This window comes from Lichenostomus cassidix, chromosome 3 (genome assembly GCF_008360975.1).
Source record: "Lichenostomus cassidix isolate B80296 chromosome 3, HeHo_3.0, whole genome shotgun sequence".
Classification (NCBI taxonomy): Eukaryota; Metazoa; Chordata; class Aves; order Passeriformes; family Meliphagidae; genus Lichenostomus; species Lichenostomus cassidix.
This window is the reverse complement of record NC_139483.1, coordinates 42320711-42345806: the sequence shown is the minus strand read 5'-3', so window position 1 is coordinate 42345806 and position 25096 is coordinate 42320711. Positions and strand designations below refer to the sequence as shown.

Below are 25096 nucleotides of genomic sequence, written 5' to 3'. Positions count from 1 at the left end.
CAAATGTTTACTGTGCAATTGTAAAAACGCATTATCCTTAATAAAAGAGATTTAAGATTTTTCTTTAAAGAGCTCTGAATTTCTTTTAAATAAGTTAAAGAGATTGAAAAAAGTATTTAAGGTATGGCCTATGGTAGAAAATTCAAGATGGATGAGGAGGTAGCACGTAAATCTTGAAGAGAGAATTAATGTACAGTTCGTTAAAATGGCCAAGGAAGCCATTTCTGTACATGTCTAAAGAGCTCTCGTATTAGTTTCAGCGTAGCTGAAGCATTAATAAGAGTCATAAATGCAACAGTACCTTCCCTGCTCCTTCCTCTAAATGACTGAGTCACATTGATTGGGCTGCTGAGAGTCTTCAAGATTCTGATGAGGAATTTCTACCCTGGTCACAGGTACAGCTGGTTTGTGTCAATCTCCAGCTATACAGAGATAAGAATGCTAATGTTATCATGAAGAAGGAAATCTGAGGCTGTTCTTCCTCCTCTGCCCTTCAGGAATATTCATATCTGTTACATGTGTTCAGAAGTATCCTAACTAGGATTTTTTTTTTAAACAGGTCCCTTATTCAATGTAAATATGTCCCTCATTATCTGCGCCAACGATTTGAAGATTCATCAGAAGATCCACTTCCAGAAAAAATGAGAGAATCAGTGGTAAGACTTCTTCTTTCATTACTTTCTGTTCAAAGCTCTCTCTCTCTCATCCATCTTGCCCACCTTGTAACCTTGTAAATATTCTCATTTAGCAATTCAAATTACTAAAAGCACAGATAGATGATCTTTATGGTGAGGGCAGGAGCGAGAAGGGGGATACACACCATTTTCCTTTCTGAAGGGCTCTGCAACATTGATTCTTTAATACAGTCAATGGGAAATGCACTCTGAGAGCTTGGGGAGTGGGGCATCTCTCATCCTGGGACTCAGAGAGCTAATGCAGGTTCTGTGCACAGAGTTACAGCCTGACAGTCTGGTGTGTCCAAGGTAGGCTGGGTTGTTCAACAAATGTTCAAAAACGTGAGCAGTCCTGCCAAACTCCCTGTCTACACTGGAGAGGAACAGGATTTGGTCCACCAAACTGTGTGTGTTTAAAACAGCCCTTATTCTTTATTTTTTTGTGGCTAGGGCTACCTGTTTTTCAGGAATGCCTTTTCTGTGCCAGGAAGTACTCTTGACTGCATGCCGTCCAACCCAGCCAAGCCAAGTGGAGCACACTGTCAGACTTGGCACCTAGAGATGGAAGAAGCATGTGAAACTGGGACAGTATGGGAGAGGGAGGTACATGCCTGGTGCCAAGCATTGCCATCTCATCGGCTCTTCTTTGCTTGGCAGGCTCCTTATTTACTACTGTCTGGCAGGAAGCTCTAAGTTTGTGTCAGCTTGTTTCTCACTTCAGCATAAACATCTGAAGTGACCCATCTTCCTTTTTGTGTCTTTTTATACTAAAAAAATGTTTGTTGTTGCCCAGGGGAGGTTGGTCTTATAAGGAGTTCATGTGGGAAGATTATCAAGTTTCCAGAAGTGCTAAGGGGTATTTGACATTTGTTAGTCATGTGAACTGTCCTGCTTCCTGGCTCAGACAGCTCTTCCTCCTGACCACATCCCCAGTGCCTTCATCTGAGCATTTGCAATCTAGGCAGCTATTCCTAAACTTCTGAATGCTCTCTGAAAGCCAGGAGTATTCAGAGAGTCTCTGGAAGACAGACTGACTTTTTTGACCCTTAGACATGACCTGCGAATCCCTAGTTCCTACTGTGGTTGCTGGCCTGGCCTCCAGATGTCCCTTCAAAGGAATGCATCTCTCATATACGTCTTGAATCATTTCTTAGGCATTTTATAAGGTGTTACACAGCCTACGTTCAGCATATGCATTGATCCCACACTACCAATGTTTTCTTGTTGCTTGTACTGAGCTGCAGTTTCTTGCAAACTAAACTGTTTGCAACAGATGATGCTGGAATATAAATGTCCCTCTAGTAACAGAGTAGAAAGAAAGTATTTTTGTTAAAATTTTGCTATGTTCTGTGGTATTAGTGCTGTGGAGGTTATTGCCATGGTTCATTGACATTCCACTCTCGTTCATGGGCACTGTATGGCAGATGTAGGAAAGCTTCTCATCCCCCTGTAGTTCTGTCTTTTGCTGATAGTACCTTTCTTGGAGGAGTACAGGGTCTGATCTCATCTGTTCTGCAGATGGAGCCCAGCCTGGGGACTGAAGCAGTTACTGCAACTGTCCGCTTAACTCGTTCCATTTCACAGTGCAGAGGAAAGCTCTGAGAAAGGCTTTAATATATTGGAAACAAAAAACAAAAGAGTGAAAAAATCTACATCTGAGATCCTGGCTGTATTTTCAAAATGGAGTAATGCTACAGACTCTTCAACTATTTTAATGTCAGTGACATGGACAGGGATCTGATGTCTTACGCTAACACAGTTCAGCTGCACTTGGGCCCTTAAGCCAGTGGGGTGGAGGATGTAGAAGTGTGAGGATAACTTCACTGGGATTTGCCAGACATAGGACTTCTGTTCTCTTCACAATGTTTCATTCCTGTCATGCTTTGCCACACTTATAGGATTAATTAAGTGGGCTTCCTGGCACCTTTCCAGGAAATACCTGGATTTGAGAATTGGCACTTTTCCGCTCTGTACATTTGATACTCCATGCTGCTGTTGCTATTAGGCAGAGGCTGCTTTCTTTCAGTGTTGCTGAAGCTTACTAGTTCTTTGCCTTTGTTTTTTTTTTCTCCCCCCCTCGGTCTGGGCTTCCTTCAATCTGTATAAAAATTGTAAGCAAAAGTGTTTGCTTACGATGTCAATTAGCAGTGCTAATTTTCCCACACTGGGAGATCTCCTGAAGAAAGAGAGGGCAGTTTCTGATTAATGTGGGCCCTTTGTCTAACCCCTGTGTTACTTGGTACCTCTGTCTCAGGTAAACACCGAGGAGACTCCCACTGCTATCTCACCAGTGCAGTGCTAATAGAGCAAGTAGGGAAGAGCTGAGGCAGGAGAAAATTCACATGCATCGAGTTTGAGGAGCACAATCAAGCCCTAGTCCTTGCTGACTTGCTTCGGCAATAGCAGTCGTGTTTAGGATGTGGAACTCAGCTGACTCTGCAAAGCCAATTTAAAATAATTTCCAGAACTTTTGTAAGGGGATCTTCAAATGGTTCAGAAGCTGGGTGAAACAATATATCAGTATTTGGAAGAGATTTAATGATGGTAGCTCATTTTTTCCTTGAAGTGCTCCCCTGTGAGGAGAGTATTCCTAACCCCTGTGAGTGGGAAGAGATGGCAGGATGCAGCACAAGCCAGCCTTGTCTTGGTCTATATACAGACATGTGGTCTACATAACTCACCATTTAAATAAGACCCATTTTAATCAGAAAGCCTGAGGCATACAGAGCCAAATCACCTTCTCAAGGAGCTGAAAGCAAACAAGGTTAATATTGAAAATTAATGTGTTGTTTTCTGGATGGCTTTGCATTGATGTTAGGAGTAATAAATACAGCATCTCTAATGTTTAGCTACATGACCTTTACTCTTTTCTTTTCCTTGAATAGCTGTGTAAGAATTGCCAGCTTTGGAAGCCTGAATTATAAAGCAGCTGTGATTGATAATTGACCATTCAACTTTGAGAATGGAGCTTCCTACCATTATAATTAATTTCTGTAGGCATCCACATGGCTGATTACTAGATTAAGCAGTGGCCTGAGGGTGATAATGTGTTACATTCAAAATCAAGCCTCCTTCCTGGTCTTTAATACAAACATTTAGATAGCTAATAAAAGGATTTGTACAAAGCTCCAAAAATATAATTAAAAATAATGGTTGCACTTCATGATCTTAAACATCTTTTCCATTGTAAACAGTTCTATGATTCTGTGATAATAATTAAAACAACAAGAACAACAAAAAGTGCCACTCTTAATATATTCTGCTTGTGAAATCCCCAAGGCATCAAAGGTAGCAATGTTGATTTTCCTTGAGTGTAAAATGGAAAAAAAAACCCTGACCTCTTTCAGCCCAAAGTATAACAGTGAGTATATCTCTCTGGGGAGATTTTTAACTGTGGATAGAGCTTAATTTCTACATTTTTGCACCAGTTGCAGTGGAGAACTCAAGTACCACGTTATAGGGCTATTCAGTATTCAACTCATAAGTGTCTGGCCTTGGGAATGACATCCAAAATGCTGCTTTAGACAGCTGGGTCCAAGGTAGGAACATGCTTTTCAGGAGCTACCTGCCTTCCTCAGGAAGGCCAGAAGCCACAGATCCACCCACAGCAGGCTGGAGGTGGATGCCCAAGGTTTTCTCCTGGAGGGTAGCTCTGAATCCCCTTCAGCCAGAGAGCTCACTGCCCAGGGTCAGCCATTTCCTGGGGGATCCTGTCCCCTATGCAGTGACACTGAACAGAAACAACCCCCTGCTCAGCTTTGTTTTAGAAGGAAAAAAGCTTTTTTTTAGAAGGAAAAAAAATTGTGAAAAGCTTGAAAGTGTTGGCCACATCAAGAAGGAGCTCTTGTGGGGACCATTGTGCAAGTCAGCAGCAGAGCAATATATTTACTTTTTGAAACAGTTCAGTGCAAGGGCAGAAGGACGAGCCTGGGTATATATGATATTTTAAACACTTTCAATATTGCCAGAATTAGAAAGCAATTGTTAAATTTGAGGTTGAATATCTGAATAATAATAATTTCCTTAAAAACATAGGCATTTTTCTGGATAGGATTGTCAAAAGTGATGAGAGCACTTTGAAAAGGACAATTGCAAAATGGGAAAGATGGGAATTACAAGTCCTGTCCAGTATAATTTGTCTAACATGTTCCCTTCTGAATGTAATGTTTAAAAAAACTGTCTTTGGTGATCTGGCCAGAATGGAAAGTTAGGATGCCACCTCTCCCTGAAATATGCATTGTTATCACTTCTGCTGATTTTAAAGCTAAATTCTTAATAATTTATATAGTTTTTAAAGTGGTAACTACTTCAGTCATCTGATTGTGAGAGAAATCAGTTATTTTAATAGTAAGTCTTTTGGGGTTGTACAGAAGAGCTTGTGAACATGATTGGAGTGTGTTTGTTGTTCTTAGAAGCTTGTTTTAGACTATTGAGTAGTTGAATTCAGCTGTGCAGAAAATGATACTTGATCAAGACTTTTCATACTGTGTATTCACAAAAGGGCTGAAATAGTGCCATATAAATTTGACACTGCCTAATTTTCTCAGATACTGCTGCTTTACATAGATTTTGTACGCAACATCTTTAAAAATATCTGTAAAGGTTAAAAAAAAATCCTTTCCATTGCATGCGTTGGCAATAATTCCCTTTTCCATTTTTATTAGACCATGTTTTTTCAGTACTGCTCCACCTACTAAAACCCCTTGAGTTAGAGAGGGATAGACAGCTTGCTGGCAAGAGAAAGTTGGAACTGAACAGAGAAGACCTGTGGGGACAGGCAGGGATCAAAGGTGTAGTCAGGGAAGAGAAGGCTTTTCCTGTGAGCTCCCTCATGCTGTGGTTCTGTTAAATGTGACAGCCAAGGAGAAAGGCTAGCAGGGCTATGCTTTGAAAAGATGGTCAGGAGGAGTTACAAAGACCTAACTCTGCTCCTACACCTTCCCACCACATGTAGCCCACGCAGAGCAGAGGGCTGTCCAGAGAAGAATGTCTCAGGGTGGAGGGAACACTGCTCTTTTGGAGGTACATGTGTGCTCCTGAGCAGCCTGGGAAGGGCAAAGATGGTGGTGGCTTGAGATTTCAGCTAAACCAGACTGGAGTTTCCTGGGACAAAGCAAAAGTACTTTCTGAGCCTGAAGGCTTTTTAGTCCTGCTGCATTTCAAAAGGCTGCTGCAGTAAGTGGAAGTGCTGATGCTGGTGACCTTTTACTGAGAAGCATCTTTCATAACAGGGAGTGATAGGCAGCCTAAATATAGAGGTTGCTACCAGCTTCCCTGGTAATTCGCAGCCCTTCTGTTGTTCGCTGGGTCTGCTTGCTTTTTTTTTATCTCCTTTTTTCAAAGGTTTGCTGTACCATTGTGATTTTAGTTTTCTTTCATTTTCTCTGATGAGATACATTAAGCCTACATTGCAGGACCAGGAAATCAGATGAATCTCTAGTTCTAGCAGAAGTTTTGCTTTTCACATGTTGTTTCTAGATATCTTTGAATTAAAGCAGAAGTCAGTTTCTAAACCAAGAGCTACAAATAGTTACTCATTTGGTAACTTAGCAGCAGTATTGAGTGCTGAACCTAAATGCCCTTCTCATAAATCCAAGACAAGATTTTAATTTACTCACAAAAGCATTTGGGTGACCTCTGAAGTACAATTCAGAAGAGCACACAGATCACAAGCTATCTTGTTTATTTGTTTACTGAGAATGACATTTTAATCACAAGAAAAATGGGCTGTAAAGACAGTGATATTTTTCTAATCTTTGGAAACCAAGTTACTCCTACTGTAGTTACAGATCTTTACATAAAGGCAGACATCCTTTTGTTATCATTCAATGACACTAGAAAAGGCCTTGTCTAAAATCCACAAAATCTTGTTGAAATTTGATTTCCAATAAAGAAAATCAGAGAATGGGACATGTTGTTTTAGAACATAATAAATGTATTAATGTTGTGTCGTAGAAGACATTGCAGAAAAGCATGGCTTGTTTTGGTAATGCAAGAGAAAGGGAATTTTAAGACACATCAGTTCTTGCAAATAGGAAATGGAACCAGAATTTTGATTCCCAAAAGTAAGAGTGTCATAATGGAAAAGAGTTATATTCCTTAAGCAGAATCAGACTCAGTATTAAAATGTATTGCATTCATTACTCCAATATTATAATTTTTTTATTTAAAAATATAATTCAAAATTAGGCATGAAGAATTAAATGTGATTACTTCAACACACATAGAGTGTGAAGAAATAATTTCCAAAAGCAGAGTTGAGAAAATACCTTCGTATTAGGGAGAGCTGATTAGCCTTATCACAATGCAGAGTGTAAGTAATTGAGAACAGAGTAATTTGCTTTGGTTAAAGTAGTGCTGCCTTACTAATTTTGTATAAAATTATTATTTTCACAGAAAGAAATCTTGAAATCGGATCTCATTGTCTGCACAGCAGCTGCTGTTCTCTCGTTTGCTGTCAGTGCCAGTACTGTGTTTCTGTCACTGAGGGTGTGTACCTATCTTTATTTTTCCCCCTTTAAGATATTATATCTCTTATGCAAAACCACAGGGTGCTTTAACTGGAATGAACAGAGACTGTTGGAAGAGAAGTTAGTGAAAATGTATGTAGTGGTCATGATAACATTATTATATGTGCAAAGCAGTTAGTTTCTGGATATTTGTATTAATTTTAGTATGACTTACTTGACATCTCTTTCCTTAAATCTCCCCCACTCTTATGATGTGAAACCCAGGGGACAGAATGAATAAGCCTGACATTTTGCCTTCTTTTCTCCAATCATGGAGGAAAAAATTGATTAATTGTGTGTGCAAATTGCATATGTCAAAATCCATATTCGCCAAGGGTCAAGAATTTGAACATAGGAATAAAAATTTTTGCATGAAAATACAATTATAGAAACTGTTAATGTTTAAAACATGCATATAAAAATGTTGCTTGCGAATTATAACCATATTTCTTTTTCTTTCTGCCTTGGCCCAGCCATTTCTCAGCATTGTCCTATTTGCTTTAGCATGGACTGTGGGATTTGTAACACATTACATCCTTCCTCAGCTCCGCAAGCATCACCCCTGGCTGTGGATCTCCCACCCCATACTCAAAAGCAAAGAGCACCAGCAGCGGGAAGTGAGAGGTTTGTAATAAAGTCTTTTCTAAACAGTGGATACAATGACTTCCAGCTTGCCTTGGTTTGAAGAAATAAAAATCCAGAAGTAACAAAGCAGCGAGAATAAATTATGGTTTTATTTTTGAGTAGCACATGTAGCTGATTGTTTTAATTTTTCCACCGGACTGCCAGCAGATCTGTGAACCCGTAGGAGTTGTGTTCTGAGACCAATGCACAGATGGGCTGAGACCAGGCAGACACCTCTGGAGATTGTCTAGTCTGATGCCCCTGCTCAGAGCAGGGTCAGCTAGAGCATGTAGCTCGAGGCTGTGTCCCGCTTTTAGGGTTTTCAAGCAGGGAGACTCTGCAACCTTTCTGGACAACCTGTAATTGCTTTCTATCATCCTTACAGTAAGAAAGGTTGCTTTGAGTTGTGGTGTTTGGGGTTTTTTGATGGGTTTTTTTTTCTGCTTTTTTTGTTTGTTGGTTTTGGTACTTTTTTTTTTTATTGAAAATGATTTGAAATGGATTGGAAATGGAAATTGGGTTTCTAATTTGTCCCCATTTCCTTGGTCACTGTGGTCGCTGACCTCTACGGAGAACAGAGTGGTTCCATCAACTTTACTTTCCCCATCAGGTATTTATACCACAAAAATATCCCAGGCAGGAATTAATAAGATGCCCCCTGAGGCTTTCTCTTCTCAAGGTTAAGCAATCCCAGCTCTCTGTTTGTCCTTCTATGTCAAATGTTCCTGTCCCTTGGCCATTTTACAGGCCGTTATGTGATCGATCGTTCACGAGCCACTGTCTGATCTCCTTTTGTTTTTACATTACAGTACTGTTACTTGCTGTGTTGCTTGACTTGTTACAGTTCATGACTAATACGTTGGCATTTTACATAATTTAAAAACTTCAAGGATTGATGAAATTGAGACGGTTTTTTTTTCTACTTTCTGACATATCAGCAAGTGTAGTGCAATTTAAGAGTTCTAATTTCAATCGTAACAGTTTTAGAGAAACATTAAAATTGAAAGGAGCTGAGGTTTTCTTTGAGATTTGTTCTTGCTAATGTCTGCTGGCTTGAGTGGTAGTGCCTTGATACATGTGCATATCAGTCAGTATTTTAGTATGTCAAGATCTGATTTCCTGTTCTGATGGAGTTATTTCTGACGCAGGCAGTGTGCTTTGAGAAGCAAAGCTTCCCCACTCCGCCCCAGCTCTCTTCTTGCCTTTGCTACAATCCAAAAACTTGCTTGTCATTTCTTGACGGATCCCACGGCTTAGTAATTCTCAATATCTGTTTCTGAAGTGTTTGAAGATAGCATTGTCAGAACAGTTTGTGGAGGTACTTTAGTCTGTTTTTCAGCTAGATGACAAAAGAGTTCAGCTCACTCTCTGCAAAACCATACATTAAGGATTTAAATCTTTTTTATTTAACATAAATTATGTGTTTCAAAACGATTACTTTCCAAACAAGGGTTGGGTATAAAACAGTACCTAAGACACTAGATTGAAAGTTGCCTTATAACTTTTACTGCAATATGCCAAGGAAAGTGTAATAGAAATATAAATCTTATTAAGCATCATGTCCAACTGAAAAGAGTATCCAGGACTTCTTGTCCCTGATAACCACTAATTGCGATAAATACCCAAGTTATACTGTTTGTTTCAGCACTTAATCATAAATGACCATTGTAGAATTTCTTTGCCTTGTCCTGATTAAGTCTGTCTTCATTTGTCAGAAAACATTGTTTTCCTAAATGCAGTGACTCAGCATTTGAAAAGGTTGAAGGTAGAGACCTGCTGCACTGATTTCCACAAATGGGTTTCCTTCTGTTTTGAGATCCAGCTGCATTTCTCATGCTGCCTGCTGTGGGCAACAGGTTTTTTTTTTCTTCTTTTGCAGTCCTCATTTATATATGGTCCATTTCTATACTTTGGGGTCTAAGTATTATTGCAATGTAGCTGGTGTTGTGTGTTAGAAAACAAGAGTAAAAAAAAAAAAAATTCAGTCCCTTGGGCTACTGCAGAGGATTTTTATCATGTTCTGAGACAGACTGTGGAAAAGGTAATCCCTTTGATAGATATGTCTGACAGGGGCTGTCTTCTTTCTTTTGTCCTGTAATAAAAATGTAGGAACCGAACTTTAAAATGTTCCCTGCTTGTATAGAAAGAGAAACTTGGAAAAAGGACAGTAGTACCCCGTTGTTGTCAGGCACAGACAATGAAAGGACAAGTACACAAAAAAAGATGTCTGTGAGGGGTTTTTACTGCATGGATTTTAATTTTAATCTTTCTATTTTTTTGTCAAGGGCAGTGCTATGGAAAGACAAATGACTGCTTGCAATTAGACAAACAACTGGCAATGACAATTCCACAAGTTTATTCCTGCCTTTGTTTTATAGACTCTGGATGAGCTGCTCAAACTTTAAGGTGTTCCATAGAATAGTAATTAGCAGACCAGTTCTCGTGATGCCCCTGTGAGATAACTATTACTTGTCATTGTTTTTCCTGGCTGCAGGAAGAAAGGCTGAGGTCAAGATGTATGAGCTTATGTTATAATAGATGTGTAGAGACTAATGCAGGACTAAATGAGAAAGAAACCCTGATATACTGGGCTATTTTTTCTCTCCTTCCTCCCCATTACTGCTGTTACACCCCTCAGGTTCATGTAAGCCATTTTCAAATCATCCACATCTTTCCCTGGTGCCCTGCTGAAGTGAGCTCTTTTTTCTGTCTGCATTGTCTGATGCAGATCTCTCTCTGCTCCTGCACCTACCTTCTTTTTGGTCTGCGTGACATGCACCTCTCCTGGTGAAGCTCAAATTCTTACACAGAGACATGGATGAAGCTCTTGAGTGGACCTCTTGGATTTAGGAGGAGGAGAGAGGAACAGAGAAGAACAGCTAGGTTCCAAAATGGTCATTTTGCTGTGTGTATGAATCTTTAGGAGGTGGTCTTTAGGTAATGAGGAGGAAATATTTTTATGTTATGACACGAAACAGAAGTTAGTTATATTTTCTGAAGGGGGATTTTTTGCAAGAGCATTGCCTTAACTTAAAGTACTGGCAAAGCATGACTTCAACCTAATTTGGAAGGATTGCTTTTAGATCTTTCTCTTAGCCTATGCAATATACAACTGTGCCTGTAGAACACAGAAATCTGTTGATTCAGCATGTCTTTGTCTGTCATTGACAAGGTGTGTAAGGGAGAGGGGGCTGTCAATATATAATTGTTTTCATTTCTGCAGGGATGATTATTGGAGATTCAGTAGCTGGCACATTTATTTCTGAGTCAATACCAACTTTTGCCTTTTTGTGTTCACTGTTTTTCCAACAACCTTGTGTAGCTGAGCTCACTTGAGGATAAAGACTTTTTTTTTTTCCTGTACACAACTGATTCTGCACTCAGTTCGCCTAAGTTCTCATAGCAGTTGCATTGTATGGAGTATTCAGTTCTCATTTAAGACTCATATTAAGCACTGTGGTATTGTTAGAAAAGTCTACTGCAAAAAAAGCTATTCCTTAGTGAAGGATTATGTGAGATGTGATTCTGGCAGATACTTTTTACAGTGTCTGTTTAGGTGTTTTGGGAAACATCTGTGGCAGTTTCTAGCTCCTGGATAATTCTTGAGTCTTTAGATCTCAAGAGGTGTTTCACGTATGGATGAGGTCCGTGATAATTGACAGTCTAATGAACAGTGTTTTGCTACTATAAGATGGCGAAGTGGAGGCACAGAGTTCAAATGAGGTTTCCTAGGTCATTCACCAGGTCAGTGCCAGAGCTGGAGAGGGCCTCCTTGGGGTTATTACATCTGCTAAAAGTACTATTTAATATAGTGACTAAATAATTGGATGATGTAAAAACCACCTTCTAGCATGTACTATCTTTTATTGTTTCTGAGTGTGTCTTAGGAGTGCAGTTATAAGCAGCAGGAGAGATACTCTCTAAACTCAGAGAACAAATTTATTTCTCTATTGCCAAAGAATTATGAATTCCATTGTTTCATAAATTAGGTGGTTGACTGTATTTATTAATGTGAGCTAACTTGTGTCTTCTATGGTATTACAGTGCAAAAAACGCTGATAATTTGATGACAAGATCTGTTACCTGAATTTCTATTTCAGATGCTGCTCATTTGATGTGGTTTGAAAGGCTTTATGTGTGGCTACAGTGCTTTGAGAAATACATTTTATATCCAGCCATAATACTGAATGCACTCACCATTGATGCTTTCTCAATTAGTAAATACAAGAAGCTTGGTACACAGTAAGTAGATTATAACTCAAAGCATGTGATCAGTAGAATATTTGGTTTTAGACTGAAGACTGAGAAATGGAATTTGTTTTTAAATAAGCCTGTAATCTTGTCACAGTTTGCTTTCATGCATATTAGTTCAGAATACAATAATCATGGGCTTTGCCGCAAGAAAAATGCGAAACTACCTTAGCACACTAAAATATGTCTCCAGTGAGAGAGAATGAAATTAAAAGATTAAAGAGCTATATATAGATATATATGGAAGGTCTAAATGTCAATTAAAAACAAGATACACTATACCAGGCTGCAGGTGTTTGATGGGCATAAACTCAGTGGGTAACTAGAATTAATCAGATGAAAATGAGAAATCTAGGCTGGATATCAGGAAACATTTCCTAACTGAGGATTTTTAACACTCTGCCGTAGTCTCCCAGAGGAGTTATCAGAAGCTTCACCACACAAGTCTTTTAAGGCAGGACTGAATAAAATATTAAACAGTGTAGAAGGGTGGGTAGTCCTGCATTAAGAGTGGTGTGAGAAAGGTAGGGAGGGATACAAGTTTTGATGAAGTCTGATGTCTTAGATATTAAGCAGAACTGGTGATGCTGATCCATGGTCTCACAGTATGATCCTTGCAGACAGCCTTTTATGGTAAGTATTTTAGTCAGTGACTTGCCTACTGCAGGTTTTCAGCAGGCATAGTGACTGCAGTATCCCCAGTGAGCAGAGTTTCTGCAGTCTTTTTATCAGAATGACAGTGATGCAGATGATAAAACAAAGAAACAGCCTTGGAATGTTCCAGTAGCAAGAAAAACTGCTGGGAGGTGGGGGAGGGTTCCTCAGTATTCATAATAATACAGATTCTTAATTTCATATATTAGATAAAAAAACTGTGATGTAAAAATTGAATGTTGATTTAATTATTTCTCTCTCTTGAGGAGCAACACAGCTTTAGGAACTACACAACTGTAAGGAAAAGGCGGCCTCTGCTTTCAGGGGCTGAAAATTGGACTAGGGCATTAGTCAAATTTTCTGCATATTTCTCCCAGACAACTACTTTTCCTGGGAGATGGGAGACTCTCACCAATCACTCACTGATAGCCTCTGTAGTTCCCCACTGACCTTTTTCCCCCCAGGCACTCAGAAGATGCTACAGGCAAGGTGCTTCAAGCGTTCAGGTGGATTGTCCAGGGTGACACTGAATCCACACTCATCGCTCCATTTAGTTCTGCAAGGCTGGGAGAATTGAAAGTATTCAGAATGTAATTTGTTACTAGTTAGAAGACGTGACTGAATTCATGCACGGAGCAAATGTGTAGGGTTAGGAAGGTGCTATTTTTACATAGTCATTCCTCCAAGCTAGATTGCACTCTAAAGTATCACCTCCCTCAAGTGTTCAGAAGAAATGACTCAGACCCCCAGAAGTCTTGAGATTAAAGAAAGTAATTACATTTGTCTGCCTCTGATTGTTTGGCCTGTGGGGGAATACCAGAGCAATCCTTTCCTTCCCCATCCCCCTTGTGTCTGTGTGATCACGTATGCGAAACATGTTTTGTCCTTTTCCTTGAAACTCAGGTCTATCCGTGAACCTCCCAGTATCCCTTTTCCTCTGGCTCTCCTCTTTAATATATTCTCCCTACAGCTGCCATCCAAATGCCGCAAACAAAGCATTCATCTTCAGATCCTACCTCTTTCTTAACTCTGTAAGCCCGTGAGGGATCCTGGATTCTCCTTGCTATTTCCATATACAGTGTTACTAAGGGTTGTACTTGGTGTTCTTTAATGCATAGATACCTATTTTCTGTTCCTGGAACATTCCTTAGTTATTGACCTCCCGAGGATCAGATGGCATCATGCTGTAGGGAAGGGAAGACATTCTCCCACTCTGTGTCTGAAAGTGTCTGAGATGGTAAATTTTGTGTGATTTGATGTTAGAGTTTTCCTCACATTGACTTTATTTTTTAAAGAAGCTTCACCTTGCTTTGTGTTTTAATGGAGTGAAGCAGTTTGCTTCTTGAGAAGGCAGAACAGCTCCTTTATAGTCAGGAGTTTGCTTGAGCTTGCCAGACCCTGATGTGCTGGTTATTAGCAGGATCCATGCTGACAATGCCTGCCCCTGTTACCTGCCACAGAGGTGCTTGATATCAGCCCCCCTTCCCGTGCTCTCTTATATCTTTTCCCTGAAGTTAAGGTCCCAGGAAAAGCATCTTGTGGGGCAGTATTTTTAAAGCAGGATAATGAGGAAAATACTTTCTGTTACCTCTGAATGCATTATTTTATAAAATGTCATTTTTTGGTGAGATTTTACTTGTGGTAACAGGCATAGTGACAGAAAAGTCTTCCTTTTGCTCTATGATCTGTAAATTTCCATGTGAAAATTTCTCCATGTTGCAAGAATTTTCTTCTTTCTGAAAAGTGAGAGATACAACTGGTTCATACAGGGATGGCTTCTGGTGGCTTCAGAATCTATTTAGCTTAGTCGCTAGGTTTCCCATTCAGAAATGTGGGGCAAATTGAAAAGAACAGCTTTGACGAGGTGGAAAATAAGGTAAGCTTGGCATTTAATTCCAACAGTAATGCCCTGCTGATCCTTTAGAATGACCAGCACTCAAATGAAGTTGCATCTGCATTATGGGAGATACACAATAATGAATAAATGCCACATAAAATAAAATCAACCTGGAAACAGGAATCTTGCTAGAATGGTGAAAACCTCTTGAGAGCTTTCTAGCCTGCCAAGTGTCAGTCATGGCAGCAGGTATTCTCCTGGTTAGCAGCAGGATAGAGGAAAACCTTCTGTGTATTTTGCAAATACCTGGCCTACTTTGTCACTCATTATATGTTGAAGTCCCCAGGTTTTGGATGACATAGGTACAACACAATTTCGTTTCGTCTGATGAACTACTATATAAAATAGTCAACTTTCTGATCGAGAATGCCGGTAACAATTTCAAGCACTTCACATCTACGTGTGTTTCTATCCAGAATTTTGGCAGTGCATAATGAAATTACGAGTAAAATTATAAATTCTGTCATCAAGTGAAATTTCTTGTAATAAAAAAAAATGGAGTTCAAGATTTTTATTTCAAATTAAAGTAAGGTATTAATGAAAGTGCCAAGATATTTCCCAGACTGAAATTTTATTTTAAGAGGGATATAAAAATGTCTGGTCTAGATTCTTGGGTTTTAGTAGTCATTACTACCCTTTTTAGTATAGAGTTCATTCTTTTTTACAGCTTATGAGTGTGTGATAATGATAAGGGGAAAATACAAAGTTGCCTATAAGTAAAACAAATTCTGATTTCTGATATTAATTCTATATTCTTTTAATAAATAAGATACGTAGATTTAGATATGCATGGCAATCTAAAATACATCTGGTACAGATATTTGTATTTATGAGCTTCTTAATTTGATGTCTTATGACTTGATTAGGTTTTTCTCTCTGCTTTTCTTACAGCTGTGATATTATCCTGATAACAGTTGCTGGAATGAAACTCCTCCGCTCCTCATTCTGTAATCCTATTAATCAATTTGTTACTTTGAGCTTTACTGTAATCTTCTTCCGATTTGACTACAGAGACATTTCAGAAAATTTCTTGCTGGATTTCTTCATGATGTCCATTGTGTTTCATAAGGCAAGTTTTAGAGCTCTTGTAATTTCTTTATAAAATATATCTTCTCAATGTCACTTGGCTGATCAGTATGTGTTAGGACTTTTTAGAAGTAATAAATGCATGTATAGACTCATATTGTTGGTACTATAGAGGAAAAAATCTGTTACAATGAAAAAATTTCTATGTTTAAGTGTTTTTTTTCTGGGTTTGTGCAATGTTTTTAATCTACTTTTTTTTCACATGTTGCTATGTAAAGTTCAGAATTGTTCAAGAGACAAATCCTCAATAAATTTCAAAGAGCCTCTTGGGTCATTAGTGCAGGGCTGCCCTCCAGATCAATCGCCTGGTGTTTTTATCTTGGTTTCCTTTGAATGCCTCTAGTGGTTGACTCAACAACTTCCTTTGGGAAATTATTCCATTATCTAATCATCCTCATGATAATAAATGTTTTCCTAATGTCAGCCTTAACATTTTTCTTTTCCTATTTTCAGTCTGTTATCCTTGTGATGATGCCCTTAACCTTAACCTCAGAGCTCCTTCCTCTCTGTTACACTGTTAACCCTTGAAGTGTGCTTGAGTTGAGTTTACTTAAAAACTACAAAACCCTTTCTGCATCAGTCAGGTCAGACCCTGTTTGTAAGCTGTTTTACTGATAGAAGCAGGCTTAACTGATAGCTGGAGAAAACATGAGAAAGTGCTCAAGATTTGAAAATATTGATCCAGGGATAACTCTGGTGAGGTGTTTGGTTTTGTTGTTATTTGCTTTTTTGGGGTTTTTTCGTCAGGCTTCTTTGCTTGGTTTCTTTTTCTAAAATATTCCTACTATATGTGTGAGTATGACCCAGCTAGCATCACTAAGTTTCTGAGAGGAGAAAGACATTGTTCCGTATTGTTGGCTGCATGCACCTTGGAGATGTTTAGCCCTTCTGCACGAGGGGCAACAGCTCATACTGCTGTCCATGCCCACCTGGAAGCTTCAGGCCAGCTCATTGGTGTTACATTGGGAGTTCCCAGTCATTCATGGAAAGAGTGAAGGAAAAATCAAATGCTTTTCCTAGTTTACTTCTGTGCTGCTCTAATGGAGGAGGAGAAAAGAGGAGGCACAACTTGGTGAGAAAACTTGAGCTCACTGTTTTTGTTGAAATCTTGGACCACACTCCAACAGAAGCTTCACCTGCTTCAAGCCTTCACCCTCAGACCTGTTATTCTCCTTTCTCTCTCTAGCAGTATGTGAAATTTTGCAGGTCATTAGTTCAGCAAGTGGAATTGTCCTTGTTCCATTAAAAAAATTCTAAGTCAAACGGTTGAATTATTTATGTTACAAAAGCATGTGCACAGTTTCACAGTGATTATTAGAGCCAATATGAAAAATAGCATTGCAGATGATAGCAATTAAATTCCTTTTAATTTCAAATCATAAAGGGCATAAGTTTTCTTTACCCTAATTAAGGTTTGAGCTTTAATTAGCTCAGCATTGTGGAACTTCAGTAAAGGAAATGATCATTGAGGATAACGATGATGTGTGTTTATCTCACACTATAGGCCCTAAGGAAGCTGTGTCCACCTTTGTTCCTGAAACCTTTATGGGTCTTCACAGATTCTGCCTGTATTTCAGTCATTTTTATGTTTGCAATTATTTTTAAAAATAAAAACAAGATCTGAAATACTGTCTATTACTGTCACCTTTAGCTATGCAGAATTTATTACAGAGTCATGACTGCTTTCTGTTTGCACATTGAAAATGTCAATTTACCACCCTCATAATTAGGGAACACTAGAAGTGCTGTGTCTTAGTCATAGTGATGGCAATTTTTAAGCAAAGTTACCCCACAAAAATCTTTGCATGCTTTCAGAGCACAGTGGTAATATTTTTTTCGTTTTCCAGGCACTGGGGAAGAAAATCTAAATTTTTTTAGAATTAAACTGCAGACATTCACGACTGCAGTAGTCACTCTTGACTCAGATTATGTGGAATAAAGTTTTGCTAATAATGTTTGGTAGAGTATTTCTGAGTATCTCACTGATAGTGCTTCCCTTATTTTCCCCATTGTGCAGTTGATTTATTGTAATTTAGTCAAATCAGGCTCCAAATGAGGGTACTGCTCCCTGAGCAAGTTGGGACATGGAAGTCCGAATTGCTGCTCACAGATTTTCATTTCTGTTAGCCAAAACTCCCACACTCAGGTAACACACAGAACAAGAGAGCCTATTCAGTTCTATTCCTGAGAATTTATTTAATCACTTTGGATTTTTTGTCTTTTTAACATCATAGGACTAATGTGACACAGTTGATTCAATTCTTTTTTAAAAATGATTAGCTGTGTACATTTTGACAGTTCACACAATGTGAAAACACTAAGTGTTGATTAGGCATATGCAGAGTGTGCTATTTTGTATTTCAAATTGCCTTGGGAAGACAGCAAGACAAACATTTAGGAAAGATTTCCTTACTTGTTTTTGGAATGACTGCAGCTTTCAATTCAAGTGAAACAAGACTTCTCCATCTTTCTTAAGATAAGACTTTCCATGTAGAGAGTTCGGGCTGTGTCCTTGACTACAACCTGGGATTCTTCTGCCCAAAACTCCTGTTGTCTATAATCTTTAAATCAGAGCTGAATGGCCTTTTAGAAGTATGTGGTTGCTCATTCAAGATGTGTGGGTGTAATGCTCTGATGTATATTCTGCAGGAAGTCAAACCACATAATCGAGACAGTCTTGGTCTACGTGACTCCATGTAAACTTCTCAAATGAGCCAGTTATTCTCCCTGGATGTTTTAGGAGATAATGTCAGTGCAAAGGTTAATAAGAATGTTCATATTAAGTGAAAATGGAAACTCACAAAAAACCTGAGAATATACTCTTCACAGGCATAACAAAGATGGAATATATATAATAGAACTTAGGCGATTTCTTCCTAGACTTTTAACAGTAGGAAATATTCTGAGACTCATTCTGTAACAGGGTAAAAAAAAGTGGAAATATTAAATGGTTTGAATAAACTATTTGGAACTAATTAAAAGGTGGGCCTTTCTTCCATCCTTTTGCTGTCTACTGACATAATATGTAACTGAGGAAAAAACTTAAACACGTGCAAAACCTATGAGAGGAAGAGCATGTGGATGGTAAAGTGTTTTTATAGCTCATCCAGTCCATTTTTCTTCAGTGTGATAAAAGCAAACAAACAAAAAGCAGAATAGTAATGTACCCACCACTGCCTTCCTTGGCAGATGTGTTAGATACTTTTAAAGGATGTCTGGAGTAGCTGTTCAAGAATGAGCTGGTATTTCAAGTGAGAGGTAGAAGCAAGTGCAACTCATTCAAAGAGCAAGGATATCAGTTTGGAACTGGCTGAATGTTAACAAGGGTGCTTAGGGCAAGACTTGTCCCCAGCTCTTTTGCTGTGCTTTGTTAAAAATATGGTTTTCCATGTCACCAAGTGTCACAGGCATCCTCTAAATTTTGCTGGTGGAAAGGAGTCCTAATATCTTCCTGAACTGCTTTTGGAACCTCAAGTAGAGCTAATGTTGAGCTGAAGGAGCAAAGACAGCAAAAAACTTGGTAGTGTCACTGTGGATTCTTCTGGCTATACTATTATGCTCTTGACTGCTACAAGAGTAGTGGGTTTTTTTGCCAGTCTCTTCCCTGCTGGGAGCATGCTGCTAAACTGGCTCTTACCAGCAACTCTTTCATCTCTAGAGCACAGCTGGGAAATTATACCTGCACTTAGAATATGGATTTTTGACAAATCTGTGTAGCTTCCTTTAAGCCCTAAAGAGCGAGCCACCCCTAGCTTGCACACTCATCTACTACACAGATGTGAATGGGAATAAGGCCCAGTGTCATTAACCTTCTAATGTATAGGACTACAACTTCTTATCTTTTTCAGGGTCTTGTATGTTACTGTCAGGCAGTTTAATGGCCTCTTAATTTGTGTGTGTGGATGAACTAATTAGCAATACAAAAATATGAAATCACCTTGTATTTTCTTATCATCAGGTCTTCTGAGGGTTCTGAATTTGTCTTCATGCATAAGGCAAAGTAATCAAAGAAGCAGAGCTTGTTAAATTTGCCTTCATTAACACTGAATTTATTTGCCTAAGTACTCTTACTCCTGCTGCGCTCACTTAAGTATACAATTTCCCTGTTTGATATTTTTCTACTTTCTGAGAATACATTTTCCAGCTAATAAGGAATCTGCATTTTTATAAGAATTTTTCTGTATAGTCTTTCTGCAGTAGTATCCAAGACCACACATTTATGAAAGATGATCTTTGTCAAAGTAGACCTATCTAAGGCAGCCAATTTGTAGCAACCTGGCAGACCTGTGCTGATCAGGCTTAACTTTCAACATCCACAACACAATCCCTTGGACAGGAAAGAAGTTATGTGTGTCATCTTGTTTTCCTTCATTTTATGAGAAAGTGCTGCCAAGTGCATTGACCTTCTTGGTGCTTTGTTGAAGTCAAGTAATTAACCTATTGGATCTTTTTATTGCCTTTGTGGCAATAAAACTCTTGTTTAGTTGGCATGTCCCATTGATTTAGGTGCTACTTGTAAGTCAAGAGCCTAATTTTTTTTTCCTTTCCTCTTCTGATTTTCCATCCTTCTCTAAATCTGATGTTTCACTTCAAAGCTTCTGGCACTAAGTCGTTAATTCATATTTTAATCCGTTCCTTGCCATTTGTGCATGCTGAAATCCAATGTCTTAATCATCTGTACCCTCTTGGCTCAGAGCTGTTTCCTCAACTTTTGATATCTAGCGTATAAACCCTTTTAAGACCCTTTCTGCTGAGGAAAATACCCAAGGCTACATCTGATATTTGACAGGATAATCCCAATGGTATTTTCCATAGACTCCTTAACTCTCTTGAGCATTGTAGAGTTCATGTTTCCTTTTAATATTGGTGGAATGGTTTAATTGATTTTTCATTCAGCCTTCTGTCACTGACCTCTTCGTCAATCTTAATTCCTTACGCTATTCCCAAATTACGTTTTCTCTCTCTCTTTTTTGGTGATTTTTCAGGGGACAAATTCACCTGGGGGTGCAGGGAGCTGTATGCCCACTCCCTGGGTCAGTCTGGCTCACTGTGCACTGAGGACTATGTTCATGTGTGCTCATGCTGGTAGTGGCCTGTTCTGTATGTGTTGATGCAGGCACTGAAAGAGAAAACTGGAGTATTTCAGTGCACAGCTTTGTGCTTTTTCTTACGTCCACTTTTACCAAGAATCATAGAATGGCTTGGGTTGGAAGGGACTTTAAAGATCATCTTGTTCCAAATCTCCTGCTATGGGCAGGAGCACCTTTCACTAGACCAGGTTGCTCAAAGCCCCATCCAACCTGGCCTTGAACACTTCCAGGAATGGGGCATCCACAGCTTCCCTGGGCAATTTGTTCCAGGGCCTTACCACTCTCCTAGTGAGGAATTTCTTCCTAATACCTTATCTAAACCTCTTTTAGTTAAAAATCATTCCCCCTTGTCATATCACATCATGCCCTTATAAAAAGCCCATCTCTCCAGCTCTTCTGTACGTCTCCTTTCAGTACTGGAAGGTTGCTCTAAGGTCTTCCTTGGAGCCTCCTCTGCACCAGGCCGAGCAACTGCAACCCTCTCAGCCTGTTCTTAATGAGAGAGGCACTCTATTCCTGTGGACACACTCTAATGGGTTCATGTCTTTCTTGTGCTGGGGACCCCAGCTCTGGATGCAGCACTGCAGGTGAGGTCTCACCAGGGCAGAGCAGAGGGGCAGAATCACCTCCCTCACCCTGCTGCCCACACTGCTTTGGACACAGCCCAGGATACAATTAGCTCTCTGGGCTGTGAGTGCACATTGCTGAGTCTTGTCCAGCTTTTCATCCACCAGCATCTCCAAGTCTTCTCCTCAAGGCTTTTCTCAATCCATTCTCTGAGCAGCCTGTATTTATGCTTGGGATTGCCCCAACCCAGATGTAGGACCTTGCACATGGCTTTGTGCAGCTACATGAGGTTTGCATGGGCCCAATCCTTTAGAAAAGGAAATTTCTGGGAAAATAGAGTGTTGGCAGAAGCCGTGCCTGTGAAGGCTTTGCTGAAAAGGCTTGGATCAGTGCAGCTGATGAGTGCTTTCCCAGCTGTTCTGATTTATTTCACTTGTCTGGCTCTTTGCATATTAACCTGGTGAGCTCTAATCTTGTCCTTTTTCCCCACCTTGGGATTTATGTGAGCTGGCTTTTTGCAGTGCTGCAGGTTCCTTCCCTGGGCTCTTGCTATCAGCTGACAATGTAGGAAGAAGCAGCATTTGCCATGAGCAGATCCAGGGCTGTGTTAGGTTTTATCATCATTTCACTGTCATAATCCTTATCATACTTACAGCTGGTTAACATTTAACTTCAATTGTAAGGCTTTCAAGGCTTGCTACTCAAACTGCTTAAAACATGCCTGTTTTGTACACTGTCAATGTTAAGTGCTGAATGCTGTGTTTGAGGAATATAGTCTTTGCTCCAGGGTTTGATATCAGAGACTTGGACTGATTATATTTTGATCCTCTTGTATGTATTTCATTAGACAGTGATTTTGAAGCCCACCATATAAAGTCTTCAAGTGTCTGTAAGCATATGCAGAGAAAGACAGCCTGGAAAGTTTTTGTTGTAGGTTCAAACACAGCTGTCCAAATACAACCATTGAATGTCACAATGACTTAAGACATAAATATTAAAAATCTTTAGTATTTCCAGTAATTCTTGTTTTGTAGGGTTTCATAGGTGAAGTTTGTTTTAAATGGCATGAAATAAAAATCAAAAAGCCAATGATTTGCAAAGCAAAGACATGAGAAAGAGTAAAATGATTTCACCTAAGGTTAATTTCATAAACACATACATGGTACCACACCCTCTTGTGGTATCGTAATTTTTATTGATCTACCAAAAAGAAAATAAAAATATACCAGTAGGTATTAGAAATTAATTCCAAGAGTTGGAGTTACCAGTTGATCAGAATTATCTTAACGTGAAAAAGCAAATACTCCTCTCAGAGTCTCAGTTCAAATTATCTCAAGTTCTCAGGATCTAAAGAGGAATATAAAGAAATTGGGAAATAATTTCTTTCTGCACTTAACTTTTTTAATCTCTCAATTTTGGGTTGTGTGTAGAGCATTTAGCTATATATATGTGAGAGTTATTTTTGTTTAAAACCTGTAAATGTATATATATATACACACAGGTTTTTTAAAACATAGAAAAATTCAAACTTAGCAAGAAAATGTTAATGTTCATGCATTATTTAGTCCCAGTATTGCCAAGAAGTCTTCCTACACAGAGTCCCAACAGATGCTAAACATAGAAAAAGGCCGCCAAATGCTGAAAGCATTGCATAGTCTCCATCTCACATTGAGTCATTTAAATTCAGGTGTTAATCTCTGCCTGGTTTATTGAAATCTACCAAACTGAGAAAAGGAGATACCATTCTAGTGATATTTCAGACTCCCCAAGTCTTGTATTTTTTCATGTATGTTAACTGTTTTCCATTAAATTCTAGTTTGTAACGGTACTTAAATTTGATTAAGTAAGAATAACCAGATTTAAAGAAAATTCTGGAAAGATAAGTCTTTGCTTTGTTTATTACTTGCTGACACGCCAGAAGTCTGTAGAGGCTTCAGAACTCATAGAAGACTTAAGGATGATTAAGATAAAATATGTGGTCACATAAAATAAATATGAAAGATGGATGCATGTTCTGCACTTGCACTTGAAAGTAGTGGGAATGTGCTGGTTTAAATTCACTGAACATGCTGATAATTGAACATGCTGATAATTTAAAGTCTTTATCAAAGACTTTAAAAACTGTTTACTGTGTAAAACTGTCACATGAGTAAAGATATCTAGGAATATAAGAACTTCTCTGCCCCCTAAATAATATATAATCATATAAATAAAATACAAACAAATAATAGTTCCTGCTTATTGAACTATAGAAAATATTGAAGCTCTAATAAGACTTAATACAAATATTCTTTTATAAATCATTCTAAAGTGGGATGCAGAAATCTTAAATAAAACTAACCTTTTATATATGCTTAATGAAATGGTTATAAAAAGAGCCTTAAAAGTCAGCACAGATTATTTCTTTTTCCTACTTTGGTTTAATGTGCCTTTAACTAACCCTTGGCTATGCAGGGTGTCTCAATTTCTCCATGCTTCCTCACAGGTCTCAAGGTTACCAGTTAAGCCCAAGGCAAAGAAGGCATTGAGTACTTTAGCCTTCCCTTTGTCACCAGGTGCCCTGCCCCGTTCATCAGCAGGTCCATGTGATTTATTTTCCAGTCTGTGTGTTACTGTCGATACACCTGTAGAAGTCCTTTCTGTTGCCTTTTTCTTTCCTCAGCAGATTCAGCTCCAGATGGGCTTTGGCTTTTCTCTGTCTTTCCAATACATTCTGTATTGTTTCTGACAGTTTTAAAAACGTGAAAGTTTTCCTCTTTAGCTCATGTCTTCAGATTACTGAAGCCTGAAATGCAGCTAGTTATAGCTGAAACAAGAGAAGAGCTGTTTCTGAGAATCAGCCTCCCCTGTTTATAAGGGCAATTTTTAGCAGCTTCAGTTTCTTTCTGTGAGAAAAGCTCTGTGAATCCCTGGAGTTCCCCTATCAGATACAGGACAAAGCATATTGCAAATTGGATAAAACTGATAAGGAGAAATAGTTTTTCAGATGGTTCTAGCGAAATGAAAAAGAGAAAATGTAAAGCCAAGTCCTCCTTTCCTAAATCTCAGTGTTGCAGTTGCTAGATGACATCACCTTTAGCAATTATAGTCAGAGATGTAAAATGCTCATGGCATGTTACCCTGAAGGCGTTTTGCAGAACATGCCCTGGAAGCAGGGATTTAAGAGGTAACAGAGGCACTCGACAACTCTTAATGAAAGCAGTAGCTTGAAAATCACACATTTCTAGGCTTTTAAGTGCTGTGTCTAAGGCTTTCAAAAGCCAAGAGAGGTTCACTAAAGTGTTCTTGCTTCATGTTCTTGTGGATGGAAATGAGCTCCTTTGCCTGTCTTGTGGAAGTGTTAGCCGAGAGGCAAGCGTTGAAAGAAACAACAGCAAGTTCAAGCCGTGGTGAATGCAGAAGGAGTAGGACTTGTTAGATGCAACAGGAAACTTGGCCTCCACTTGGCCTGTTTTGCAAGAATGTGTAAATATTAAAGAACAGTTAAAAATTATGTATTGGAATAAGTAGCCAGAAAGGGTGTCCTCCTGGATCTGGTTTCCTAGCAAATTCAAAACCTGAATTTTATTTGAGATTTTAAAACCTTTTGATGAACTCTGTGCTTTGAGCACAGCTGGGGTGATTTATGGCTTTGTGATTTCAATCTGTTACAGGCAGAACTTCACTGGGTTGTGCTACAGTTTTGAATTTTGAGGTTTCAAATGCAAGTCATTAGCCTTTTTCCAGCCCTTCACTTAAATCTTT

The 25096-nt window shown here is 38.9% G+C and overlaps 1 protein-coding gene across 1 annotated transcript in view; it reads left to right on the top strand.

Annotated features, from left to right (window-relative positions):
• The window catches only part of PCNX2 (pecanex 2), a 151868-nt gene that overhangs the window by 65643 nt on the left and 61129 nt on the right, over positions 1–25096 (top strand). The window contains exons 17-21 of the mRNA XM_085055491.1: positions 560–656; positions 7071–7163; positions 7657–7807; positions 11908–12049; positions 15501–15678. Of these exons, the coding sequence (XP_084911617.1) occupies positions 560–656; positions 7071–7163; positions 7657–7807; positions 11908–12049; positions 15501–15678 (661 nt within the window). The remainder of the gene's footprint in view (positions 1–559; positions 657–7070; positions 7164–7656; positions 7808–11907; positions 12050–15500; positions 15679–25096) is intronic.